Source organism: Serinus canaria, chromosome 1 (genome assembly GCF_022539315.1).
Source record: "Serinus canaria isolate serCan28SL12 chromosome 1, serCan2020, whole genome shotgun sequence".
Lineage (NCBI taxonomy): Eukaryota > Metazoa > Chordata > Aves > Passeriformes > Fringillidae > Serinus > Serinus canaria.
The window spans coordinates 4,377,442-4,390,814 of record NC_066313.1 but is presented as its reverse complement, the minus strand read 5'-3'; the positions used below and the strand labels follow the sequence as shown (position 1 = coordinate 4,390,814).

Below are 13,373 nucleotides of genomic sequence, written 5' to 3'. Positions count from 1 at the left end.
GTCCTTGTCAAGGAAGTTGGTTATAGCTTTTGACATCTTTCCATGCACCTGTCACAGAGTTCCCACTTGATGGGATGTGAGTCTTTTAACATACATGTAAACATTCCACAGGTGTGCCTCTTCTCTTCCAGGTGTGCAGCTTAAGATAGCAAAGTCTGCCTCACTGAAGTGTGGTGGCCTAAAATTTCCTATTAACAAAATCTGTACGTTGAACTGTCTGGCCTTAGGTTTGTCAAAAAGGTCACCAAAGCAGTGGATACCAGTGTGATGCGTGTGTGAGATGTTTCTAATTCTGCTCTCCCACCTCAGTGCAAAGCTCTGAAAATGTGTGAAGCATTTACAATTTAGTTTTGTACTGGCTCTTTCTCCAGAACTTAGAAAATCTTCAGAGAAGTGTTTGAGAGGAGTTGAAAATATCAGGCATGTGCTGTCAAATAAGAGTTTCTGAAGGCAGCATTGTCTGATTTGTGCACAGAGTGAGCTAAAGGCTCTCTGAAAAATAGCGTGTGATCTTGTAGCTGCCACATGGCAGAACAAATTAAAGTTGTCTTGTTTTCTGACGTTTCTAATTACTTAAATGTTTGACTTTACAATTAATGTCTTTTAGGATAGGTTATTTTGATACATAAATGAGCCTGGTTGAATCTTGTTAACTGGTCCTTATGATGAAAGTGCAGGGCATAAATTGTGCAGGTGTTGGATATAATTTGAGGTACTTATGGAAAACATCTACCATCTAGGTTCATAGGTAGATAGCACGATGCTTTTTATCCATCTTGGCAAGGATTTGTAAGCAGTGCTCAGCTTTGTTTGTGTTGCTATTGTAAATATATAGCTGATTATACAAATAGCTGAATGTTTGTTTTAATTGATGGGTTTTGAATAATTGATTAACTGGCAAGTCTCTGCAGCAGGGGGATTACCATATTTATTTTAATTAACTAATTGCAAAAGCATGACTTCTTTAATGTGCACTGCAGTTCACGTAAGGTATCTGCTGCAGCAGCCTGCTGAGGAGCTTGTGCTGCTCCTGGAATGACACTAAACAGTTGTGTTTCAACTTTTGGGGTTTTTTATAAACTTCCTTGTTTTCAGGATCTATGCGCTGTATTTATGTGATGTAAATCTCACAATGAGTCAGATGCTTAAGTTTGTGCTGAAGCTGTAATTGGAAATAATGGCATTGAATTTAGGAATTTAGATTTTTTTTTTTTTAAAACAAAAAAATCTTCCTCACAGCAAGACCTAGCACTTGACAGATTATTCTGCTGAGGTAGGATTTGGATTGTTTTGATCTTTCTAAATTGCTAGGCAGCACCAGAAGACATGCATGTCTTCCTGAAAGTCTTTCCACCTCCTTCTATGTGCTTGTGCTAGCATACAGATTTTAACACTGAGGAAAAAAAGATCAGTATAGGAAAACAGTGTCAGGTTTGTTTGTGTGTTTGCTATTGGGAGATTTATTGTAATGGTATAATTAACTAAATAAAAAAACTTTCCCAAGGTGGAAATAAAGTTGGATTTCAAATGCATTTGCAGGGCTGGTAGGGCTATTTAGGAGTGATTAGCCTTGGAGGTATCATTTTCATTTTGCATTGCAGAATTATATTTCTGTATTTAAACAAGGCTTAGCCAACATACCATTTACCAAGGCAGATGCACAGAATAAGATTGCTTATATCAGTTCTCCCTGAGGCCTCAATTTAAAAACAGTTTTCTCATATTAAAGTGTAAGAGCCTGATGATAAGAGCTGTCATGTCTTGGCTGGGTAGCCAGTGTTATGAATACCATAGTCTTAAACAAAAAGCTCTCCTTCTTTGATCTTACAGATACACTGCCACTGTTTCTTTGTATTCTTTCTTGCATGTAACTCCATCTCCTGTGGGGGTGCTTCAAATCATCTGAGATTTCCTTGGTCATCTGGGGTGATTTCATTTGTTTGCTTTTGATTGGGAGAGGTCCTTAACCTATCTGTTTTTCCATTGATACTTTTTTCTTCCACAGTGTCTTCCCAACTCTTCCTTTTGTGTTTATGTTCTTTTCTCTTATTTACCTGTATTTTCATCCTGCAGCCTCTCTTTATTTCCTTTTCTTCTGCCCAGTGTTCACAACCTGAATCAGCTTGCCCAGCTCTTTCATTTCTGTTTTCAACTCTGTCCAGTCCTTACATCCATTCCAGTATGAGCCCCCTCTGAGCTGGAGGGTCAGCGCAATCTTCTACCAGCTGAGCGTTGGAAATCAGTGAATAAATGAGTGGAGATCCAAGTTGTGTTGAGCTCAAGAAGTAAGAGGTTTTGGTAGCAGTTCTGACCAATGTGATATTAGGATATGAAGTCATAAGAAACATGGAGTTCTAGGATAGAACTGGAGTAATTACTGCTCTCTTTCAAGAAGGAATTTTGCCTTGATTTCTTTGGAATACTTGCATTATTTCTGCAGTTTTCTGAAAACAAACAATACAATTGACTTTAAAACCACTTTTTTGCTCATGGGCTCTTTTTAAAATTTTAGCATTCTCTTATAAAATGGAAGTTTCCATTTCTTAAAGCGCACTGCTTGATCAATCCATCTGGTGTCTGTCTACCATATTATTGCACTGCATGCTTTTGACTTAACAGGGCTAAGTAGCCCAAGTGATTGATGACCAGTGTCTGTATAATGCAGGTTAAGTAGTCGTTTTCTTATAAAGCCTGTCTATGGTCTCATAAATCAGTGGACTCCCTATTTTTTCCCCTCCCTAGTCTTCCTTATTGACATTCTCCACCCCTCATCTCCTGAAGGAGATTGTTGCAAGTTTCAAGTTACAGTTTTAACAGATTTAAAATAAGGTATTGTCATGGATAACAGAATTGTGTAAGAAAGAAGTCTTTGTCAGTCTGTCTTGACTTCTCATCACCAAATCCACTGCTGGCAGTGAATGGCCTGTCCCATCCTCTGGCTGAGCAGGTTGTGGGGGTGCTCAGTAACCTGCATCAGCCCAAGGAGCAGCTCTTTGTTCCTCTGGTGGACTTGAACTCAGGTGTGTTTGAGGCTGTTGGAAGATGGGCTACTCCAAGCTGCTGCACTGGGCGCTACTGCAGCTGAACACAGTTTTTCTGCAAACAGAGACCTTAGTGACTTCCCTGAAACAGAGCTTTGGAGGAATCTTCTTGTCTTCTTGGTTTGGTTTGTGTAATGGGAGGTTGCAAGTGGGGGAAGTATTTCATTCAGGCTTTTTTCCACCTCTTTAGTGAGTATTTTGAAATAGATTCTTCCTGGAAGGATGGAAAAATCCAATAAGTGTGTTTAGATAGTTTTCATGGATTACCACTGTTATGTTGGCTTACTTCACAGTGTGTTTTTTAAATTTCAGTTGCTCTTGTTATTGTGTTGTTTGGAGATGAAAAGAAAAAGGCTGTTTAGGGGGAACGATTTTTAAGCAGTTCTCTATGTTTTCATTCTCCAGCTAAATGTCAAGTTGAAGCATTTTTCTTGAAAACTCAGTTTCTCAGAGATTAGCATTTTACATTGAGACCTGTCATTTAATTATAGAAAATTAATAGTCCTGAATGGTTTAAATACATAAAAGGAGGGTTCTTCAATAATGCAGTGTTTTGGATTATTCCTTTTAACCTTTCATTATAGTCATATCTATTAAGATTATTGTAATTTGTTTCAGAACAAATGAAATATATTTACTAATTGAGTTAGCTAGTTTCTGAAATTTGAGCTGAACAACCAGAGTGCAAACAAGGAATCTGTAATATTTTGCTTTTCTGTTGTTGATTCAAATAGTAATTGCAGACTGTTGTTACCAAAAAAAATAGCTCCCAGCTAATATGCTTGATTTGTAGCTAAGTTCTATCCTCAAAAAATAAGTTTGAGAGATCTTTGTGCTGATAAGTTTAATGTATTTGAAAACTCCTGAATTTGTGGGGGAAGGGAGATTGATTTGCTTTTTTATTTTGTTTTTAAAGCAGAACAGTTTTGGATATACTTTGCTGGGTTATTTAGTAAATAACTTCCGTTTTATGAATGAAAGTGAAATTCAAATTGCCATTTTAAAGGATATTCAGTAACAGGACTTCTGCTGTGTTTGACATCCACTTTTTTCTCTAAATGTTAGAGTATAGCTGATTGGAAATCTTATATTGGGAATTATTGCTGACTTACATGTCTAACACAGCTCTTTCTTTTCTTTTTTTCTTTTTCCTTTTTTCTTTTTTTGTCTTCTCTCTTTTTTTTTCTTTTTTCTCTTTTTTTCTGGTTTTTTTGGCCTTCTTTTTTTTTTCCCCTTCCCATTTCCTTAAGGATTTGCAGCACTTGCAGCAGCTTCAGCAGCAGAATCTCAACCTGCAACAGTTTGTGTTGGTGCATCCAACAACCAACTTGCAGCCAGCACAGTTCATCATCTCACAAACGCCGCAGGGGCAGCAGGGTAAGTGCTCCTTGCCACAAAAGCAAATCATACACAGTGTTTTTTAGGGGAGAAAGTGAAACTCAGGTGGTTCATACCAATGCCCAGCTTTTTTGCCCTAGGTTTATATCCTGAGTATGAGACTGGGTGGTGTGGAATATCCCTTTGGCCAGTTTGGGTCAGCTGTCATGGCTCTGTCCCCACCCAGCTTCTTGTGTCTCCCAGCCTGCTTGCTGGTGAGATGTGTGAGAAGCTGAAAATTCCTCTCTGACTCTAAATACAGCTTGGCAATAACTAAAACATCAGTGCGTTATCAACATTGTTCTCATCCAAAATCCAAATCACAGCACTGTATCAGTGATTAAGAAGAAAATTAACAAAAAGACTGGAAAAAGATTACAACATCAAAAGTCCTTGTGGGAGTCTGGAAAAGTACTTAAGCCTAAAGAGCGTACAATGAATTTTGTCATAAACTGAACTAATAATTAACACCTCGGGAAAAGAGCTAGAATGCTGGATTTGTGTAACAGCTCTTATAATAATATTTTGGCAATGCACTGGGTATGACTTACATGCCAAAGACAGACAAGGCAGTGGTAGGTGGTGCTGTGTCAGAGCACTTAAGTTGTTGTACAGTAGCTTTGTTCTGAGGACTGATGTGTTCAGGCTGCAATGCATCACGGTGCTGATTGCACCCCATTTGTTGATGCCCACGGAAAACTGCATTTAGCCATGGCTTCTTATGCTGATATACTCCAATGGCCTTTTTTCCCCCCTTTCTCTTCTACATGAACTCTACTCAGTTGTTCAGGTCTGGTAATCCAAAGATTCTTGCTCAGAAGGCAAATCCTGTTATGCTTGAAGAGTCCTGCAGAGCCTGGCTGTCCTATAAAGCAGCTCTTTGCACCTCATTTTTTTCTGTTCCTTTCAATTTTTTCATGCATCATTCCTTCTTACATACTATGACTTGGATAGAACTGGCTTTCCATTATGCTGAAGGGCTCTTACTGTCTCAATGCTCTCACATTTGAATAAAGGGTTAGTCAAAATTACCTTCCTTTTAATAGGACTTGATTTAGGAGAGATTTTATATCAGCACTGGAAGAAAATGGCTGAAAGGCTATTCATGAGAGCATTTAGTAATGTACTGCTTTCTTAAAATGAAGCAGAACTTGTGAACTCAACATACTCTACTAGAAGAAATCAAACCACTAAAATTCAGTTCAAGAATTCTTCAAAATAGGTGCTTGGAGGTTTTTTTTAAAATAAATTCTTTTACGAAAACAGCAAGCACAAAAACATTGTTTGGAAAAACTCATTGGTATTGTTGTCTGCCTACATTTTCCAGCTAAATTCTTCTGGTTTTACAAAATACCTTTGATGATGCTTTACAGAAAGGAAAACTAAGAGAAGCACATTGTATTCATCCCCCAAAATGAGTTGTTTGAATTATAGAAGGGAAAGCTTTCTTGTTTGCTTAAAATCTTCTGAAGTAGAATAAGTACTAGATGAGATTTTCATAGTACCTTTTCCAGAGGCCATCTCTGAAAATTCATTTCTTCACTACAATTTAAGACCTGCATATTGCTGTCATCAGTGACGCAGCGTAGGTAGAGACATCATGTTTTACTGGTGATGTGCAGCCTGGACAACTGAAGAGCTCAAAAACGTAGGGAGATTTATATGCTGAATTCTGACCATAGGCCATTAGTGTGTGACAACCTTCCAAACTGAAATGCTTGAATAGATCTCATTTTCTTTATGGGCACTCAATGATAAAGCAACATCTATGTCATAATACCCCTTATATCACTTTTTGATATGGTTTTTCTGCAGTGTTTCATGGTTATTGTTAGAAGATCTCACACAATACATTATTATTTATGAGAAAGATTGAGAAAGTGTGTCTTTTTATTTTGTTGTTTGCTGTTGCATCTGACTTTTCCATGTTGTTCTTGTCCTATTCCTTCATTAGTTGACTCCATAAAATAATAAATATCCTAAAGAAACTAAAGAAACTAGCATAGAGTTTTCTTCAAAACCAATGGCTTTTTTTTTTTTGATGCTTCATTGGTACTGCATGGAGCTTTATATATGTACACATTTAATAACGAACATAAAAATTCAGATTTGTGTATAGGTTATGTATTCTGGAAGAAATTTCTTGCTTTACAAACTACGCTACATATATTGTGTATTCCATGTAGTCATGTAAACTAGAAACACTGTTTTTAAAGGAGAAGAGTTTTGAGGGAAATAAGAGAAGAATTGTGTGTCTAAACAAGGTTGTAGAAGATGTAAACATTTGGTGAAGAAAAACTTGAAGAGGCAGAGGGGTACAGAGAAATGCAGTTATCAGCAATTGTATTTAGCTTCTTGAAGGGGTTGAACATAGTGAGCCGAGATCCAGCTTTTGAAAAAATTTAGGAAATTCAATACCTAAAATATTAATCACTAATCAGGATGTTATTCTACCAGCTTTCTTCAACACTTTATGGCTCCCAGCAGCAGATAGGAAATTTTCCCCATAAATCCACTGCCGTATGTCTAATGTAGTCACCTTCCTTTTCCACACGATTTCTGGCTATTTAGGGGTTTATATGAAACAAATTTTAAAGTTCCCATTTTTCATGGCTGGTAATTGATAACATCATAACTGAAAGAATTACTTCAAGCCTCAGCAGATATGGAGAAGATTGAACGGAAATAGAAATTTGGAACAATTTCTTATTCAGTGTAGCTGTTGTTCATATTATTGTTAAAGTCACCAGCAGGAATGTAGCACCTTGTAATACCTTTTATATCTCTTGTATCTGTTCTTGTATCTAATAGAGCTGTCTCTAAAGTAATCAATTTAACATCCCTTACTACAATTAGAACTGCTTCTTAAAAATATTACCCTCATCAGGTGACTCTTCACCTTTTTACTTGTGAGATATTGCTAATTCAAATTGTATCAGCAAAAATCTGAACCAAGAGGAAAATGGTGCTGTGTTTAATATAAATTAATCTTGCAAACAGGAGTTGTTAAGATCTAAGACTGTACCACAGTGAGATTTAGAAATAGTACTTACAAAGAAAATATCCAGAAAGGAAAATGTGGAAAACAAGCTACTAATTAACTATAAACATTGAAACTGGATCTACCTAGTCTCAAGTTATTGCTATTTATTATTAAAGACTGTCTTTATGATTTTTTTTATTTATTGTAAAGTTGCCTGGGCCAAATCCTATCCTGTTTTCTTTTTTCATACATGTTATAGAGACTTTGAGACCTCACTCATGTGGAAGTCCTTGTAATGGCTTTGTCTTGCAAGCTAACTTCCAGTGAGAGGATGAACAGCTTTGGCAGAGATAAAGCAGTCAAGTTCTTACATGAAAAAATTCACTCTTTTGGGAGATCAGTTTGGGATGAATTATGCATTATGCTTCTGGGCCAATTTTTAAAAATTATGCTGAAAAAGTCTGTGCTTGAATGTTTGTTTTATCTTTTGTTTAATTTTAGATGGAACTGAACCCCAGATCAGTCCTAAGGGACTCTTGGCTGGCAGGAAGAGTTTTTTGGCTTGGACCATTATTCATGCTACTCTTAGACATTACAGGAAAAATCCTGAATTACAATAGATCTATTTACTATAACTGTAAAAAAAAAAAAACCCAAAAAAACTCTAAACTGTCATACTTCTGCATAGATCCTTATCTGCCTCCATGCAGTCACTCTTTTTGAGTGCCACATAGGTGATTTGTGTGCCATATTTAATACAATAATACCACTAGACTCTTAAAACCCAGGACAGAGGGTTAGGAATATGACCTATGTAAAGTATACAAGTCCAGTATCAGCTTTTATAGGTTCAAAAAAATCATGTGAGTTGGAAGGGTCCTCTAGAGACCAGGTAGAATTGTTCAGAGCAGGTCCCATTACAGCAGCTATTCAGCACCTCAGCCAGTTGAATTGAACATTTCCAAGAATGGACCTTCTGCAACATTCTCAAGTACCTGCCCCGAGAGTTCACTGCTATAATGGTAAAAAAAAATTAAAATTGTTTTCCTATATCTGGTTGGAGTTTTTCCATGTTCTGATAGCAATTGAATCTCATTACAGTGTACCCTCAAGCAGAGTCCATTTCTGTCTTTGAAGAAAGCAGTAGGATCTCACCTTCTCATCAGGCTAAAAAAACCAGCTCACTTACCTGTTCCTGTTAGCTACCCTGGTAGATGGCCTTGGGTGTACAAAATCCAGGATGGCCTTGTGCCTTGTACTGGGAAGCCCAAGTCTGACAGGACTCCAGCTGTGGTGTCACAGATGCCAAGTGAAGGGGAAGAAGCACAACCCTTGACCTGCTGGCTGCGCTCCTTTGAGTACAGCCCAGTATGTGATTGGCTGTCTTGAAAGGGCACACTGTCAGTTCATGTTCATCAGATTGTCCTCCAGGAACCCTAGGACTTTTTCCTGTGGGACTGCATTCCAGTCAGCCAGTGCCCCCCTGTATTGCTGCACAGGGTTATTGCAGCCCCCATGCAGAACATTATATTTTCCTGCATTGATCTTCATGAGGTTTAGTTTGTCCAGCTACTCTAGACCCTGGCTTCTGGCCTCTTGACCACTTCCCCATCTTTGGTATTGTCCACAGACCTGCTGAGAATATATTTTGTCCCATCAGTCTTCTTGGTAATAAAGATGTGAAGCAGTATTGGTGGTAGTATGAGTCTTAAAGGAAACAGCAGTGTTTGAAATGCCAGGATCTCAGCAGTTGCCTAAAAGATGTGTGTTTACTTAGAAAAGGCTGTTCTATGTGCTCTGTAAGTTCAGTCACTGAAGTTACTTTCAACCTCAGTGATTTCTTCTCAGAAAAGTAATGAAGGAGAAGCTTAGACTGGTTCAAGTCATGTCTTAAAAGAGCACAACTGCAGCTGCCCACCCGTGAGAGCCAAGGAGTGCCCAAAGTGTGTGCACGGCAACAGCCTGAAAAGGTGTGATCAGGGGGAGAGACACGTTTCTAAAATATTCCAGCTGCTTTCCCCATCCCCTTCAGTCAGCTGCAGGTTGAATTGATTTGTTCTGTCTCCAGTTTCTGCCTGTGACACCATGTGTCAGCACCTCTTACATAGGATAAAATTATGTAAAAACAGAGTAGATTAACCATGTTGAGATTATTTTTTACTGGTAATTCCATTATAATTACTTTAGACCATGTGAGTGAGAATGAAATTGGGAAGAGTGTAGTCATCTTGTACTCTTTAGCAAAATTGTTAATCCCAGAAAAACATCCTCTGGGGTTTCTCTGGGGACAGAAAGTCACAAAAGGCCAGTCCTAATTACTCTGATTGCAGTCATAAGACAAGTCAGTAACTTGTAATCGATGGTGTTACCAGTGGACTAGAACTCAAATGTCATCACTGTTGGCTGCCTGGTTTTCATTTGTTTGTTTACAGCCACTCTGTAGTGACAGTGTGATGGGTTTGCCCCTTTCTCTTTCAAGCTGTCAGTTACTATCACTGATTTAAGGTAAAAAACTCTGCACTTAAAGGTGACTGTTTACTAATTAATATTTAGATTTGGGCAGCTAAAATCATCTTTAGAGTGAACAGATATTTGCATTGTAAAAAGCAGTGTGTAGCTGTAGTAGATGGCTGTCTTGGAAGTTCCTTGAGCAGCTCTGTTCCCTCACTGTGGTTTTTCAAAAACACAGCTGGAACACGTTGATTATGTGGTGCAGAGCAAGCTTACATGGTTGTCTGTGGTGTGCTATTATGTTACATAAGCAGCTGGCTGTATTCTGTAGGTCCTGAGCATCTCGATAGCAACAACATTGTTTAAAATACACGTTTAGCTCTTTGTTAAACAAAAATCAAGTATTGCTGTCAGATGATAATTCTTCTATGCTCGTGTATCCCTTACTGAGGATACATTTTCTCCTTCTTTCCATGTCTTTTATGGCCTTAATCTTGCATAAAACATCCAGTTCTTCACTTGGTATTTATCAAGACCGAAATTCTGTTTCCCCTGCCTTTATTCTGCTAAGAGGTAGATCAGGCAGCTGATGATGTTGAATTTAAGTGCTACATAGTTGATGGGAGCATAGCAATCCATCCATCTGTTGTTCCCCCTGGGTTTTAGGGACTAGGTATATTGAAGTGTAAGTTTAATTAGTTGGGTTCTTAATTATTAGAGTGGAAATTGATAGTTGTAGCCAGGAGGTACCTAAAAAATAACAGTTAACATTTTTCACAGAAAAATTGAGGGATTTGACTAACTGTAGGTATGTTTTTGTCAAGATTCTGTCCCTTAAAAATAGATACGTTTTTGCATTAGAAATGAAAAAAACCCTGATAGTTTCTATTTAAAGTATTTAGAGATGCAGGCATTATCTCAATTTCTTCAGAGATTTAATAAACTGTACAATTAGTGGACTGTAAGGGAATTTATTTGTAGATTGACAGCATATTACACATACTGGTTCTATCAGTTGCAACTGTTCTTTGATGTTGTCACTTTTTCATAGTAGCAGGGTTTTTCTGTATTCCTTGTAGTTTTTATTCTATTTGTTAAAATAGAGCAGTGTTCAGTATCTTACCTAAACTTTAATTCCAATTACTTTTCCAAAAGATCCCTACTTTGTTTGACCCTGGAGGGAATTATCTAGGTTTTTTGGTGTGGTCTGCTTAAGTCTGCCAGAAAGCTTCCTTTTTGTTAGGCAGCTGGCATAGGGTGGTTTGGAGAGGAAGAAGGGTGATCAAGAAGCCAAATTTGTGGTTTTGATTAGTATTCAGTTGTTGAAATTGATCTCATTATTGCTCAGTATTTTATATGGCTCCACAATTCATGCTCAGCTGTTGGTTACCAGAAGAGGTGCATCCAAACTCTGCATGCTGAAAGGGGCAGCAAAGGACTCCTGCACATGGAACTGGGATGACCTAGATCGTTACCAACTCTTTCTGCAGAGGACATTTACACACAGTTTTCCCTCTTTCCCTTCCATCACCACTTACACTTCAGGGAAATGCAAGGGGATTTTGGGCTGAAAACTCCAAAGTCTAAACATATCTATGCATTGATGAAACAGAATTTCACATCTCAATTTTTTATTAACTTTCCATCATTTGCCAAGAGCCTTGTATTACCTCGTTTCATGTTTTAGTGGTTTTGAATGACAAACCAAACACTTTTCTCTCTCCAGGTCTCCTGCAAGCGCAGAATCTCTTAACGCAACTACCTCAGCAAAGCCAAGCCAACCTCCTGCAGTCTCAGCCAAGCATCACCCTTGCCTCGCAGGTTAGGCTTTTCCCTACACTTCATGACTTGCTTTGAGGGGATTTAAACTATGGCAAGTGAATGGACCCTTTGTATTAGTTACCTGAATAGATGTTGTAGCTATAATAGTGCATTTGTCTTTCTAGATAGTTCGGGTTTGTAGCTCCCACCTCAATGTGCCTCTTTCCAGGCTTGAATGTTCTAAAGTGGGTTTTTAGCTGGAAATTTTCATGATTGGTACCTTGAGTTAATGGCACTAGAGCATCGTTTGATTTCCTGTAAGGTTTTCTTGAAAATTCAGAGGAGCAGGGTGTGAGCTCCCTCAGAAGCTCCAAAAGGGGTTCATTGACAAGCCTCTTTCTGAAGACTGCAGTGGTAATTTATCTTTATTTTAGTGTAGTTATTTTGCAATCACTGCTAAGTCATTGCCAGTCTTACCAGTTAGTATCTGGGAAACTGAAGAGATTGTTAGAAATGAAATATTCAAATATTCTGGTAGATGTATATTAAAAGAGCTCTACGATTAAGTTTTCAGACTATAAGAAAAGCAATTTTAAGGTTGCATGTGCCTGCAAATTTAGTTGTGCTTGGCTCCAGGTTTTACTGTGCAGTTTAGTTTTATGGCTGCATGCTGTTTCTCAAATACCATGTAATATCACACAGTATCTTCCTGCCACCTCGGTTACATACGAGAATTTTCTAGTCTGCAATAAGGTGCCTGAGTCTATCAGAGTCTTAGAAAACTACATTTTCTATTATACCACCTCTAGTAGTTTTCATGCACCATGTGGAAAATGGAATTTGTCTCACCTCTAGCTCATACCTCAACTTGCAGAATGATTCCACACTGAAGATTATTCTTTGATTTTAAAAAAAAATATTAAAACCACTAAGAAAGAATAAATTATCTAAAGTGGGTGAAATCAGTGAAGACATATTGCAGTAATTACCTATTATGATTAATATAAATTAAAAAATATTAAAAATCTTTAAGTGTGACACAGGTATCTGCAATCCTAGAAAGATCATATATGATTACATTATTTCTCAAGTAATGAAATTATAGACCTTGACCTCCCTCTACCATCTGCTGTACACTGCAAAACACTGCACTAACACAGGAGGAAAACAACATAAGGAGTTATGTAAAGACTGAGCTATATGTAGGCCATTTCTTTTAGAAGAGCCTTTTCTCAACCTTTGCATAGACTTTGCATAATACTCTAGTGCTGCCTGGACTTGAGGCTGTTCTTGTTTGCCCTGAAGGAGTCCAGAGTTTCAGAACTGGGTGTAGGACACAGAGGCATGAAATCACCTTTCCTGAAGAGCCCCAGCTAAACTGACTAGAATTTAACTGGAGCAGATGATTTGTCTCTGCATCTCAGCTGATCATGGCATGTAAGGAGGTAGAGCTATGCACTCAAAACATGTTTCCAGTGTTCTTGTTGCATATAAAGCCTGAACTGTCCAATACCAGATCTAAATATATTTTGCTCACCTCTGAACATTTTCCAAGATGATAGTTTTTTTCAGATAGTTGCATTGCAAAATGCTTTAGTATGCCAATGTTCAGGAATAGTGAACCTTCCACAGACTTCCTAGAAAATTACCCTTTATATAGAAGAAAAGTGTGACCTAAAATGAATCATTTTCTGCAGATTGCCTTTGCTTAATTTCTTGTGTCACCAGTATGTTCATTTTGTTGTTGCAACTGTCAAACA

The 13,373-nt window shown here is 37.9% G+C and overlaps 1 protein-coding gene across 9 annotated transcripts in view; it reads left to right on the top strand.

Moving 5' to 3' along the window:
* POU2F1 (POU class 2 homeobox 1) overlaps positions 1 to 13,373 on the top strand; it is a 107,055-nt gene that overhangs the window by 74,255 nt on the left and 19,427 nt on the right. For 6 of the 9 annotated variants that reach the window (XM_050971187.1, XM_050971186.1, XM_050971195.1 and 3 more), the window contains 2 exons: positions 4,292 to 4,418; positions 11,579 to 11,673. In XM_050971187.1, the coding sequence (XP_050827144.1) occupies positions 4,292 to 4,418; positions 11,579 to 11,673 (222 nt within the window). The remainder of the gene's footprint in view (positions 1 to 4,291; positions 4,419 to 11,578; positions 11,674 to 13,373) is intronic. The other 3 variants (XM_050971198.1, XM_050971183.1, XM_050971173.1) reach the window with 1 other exon arrangement.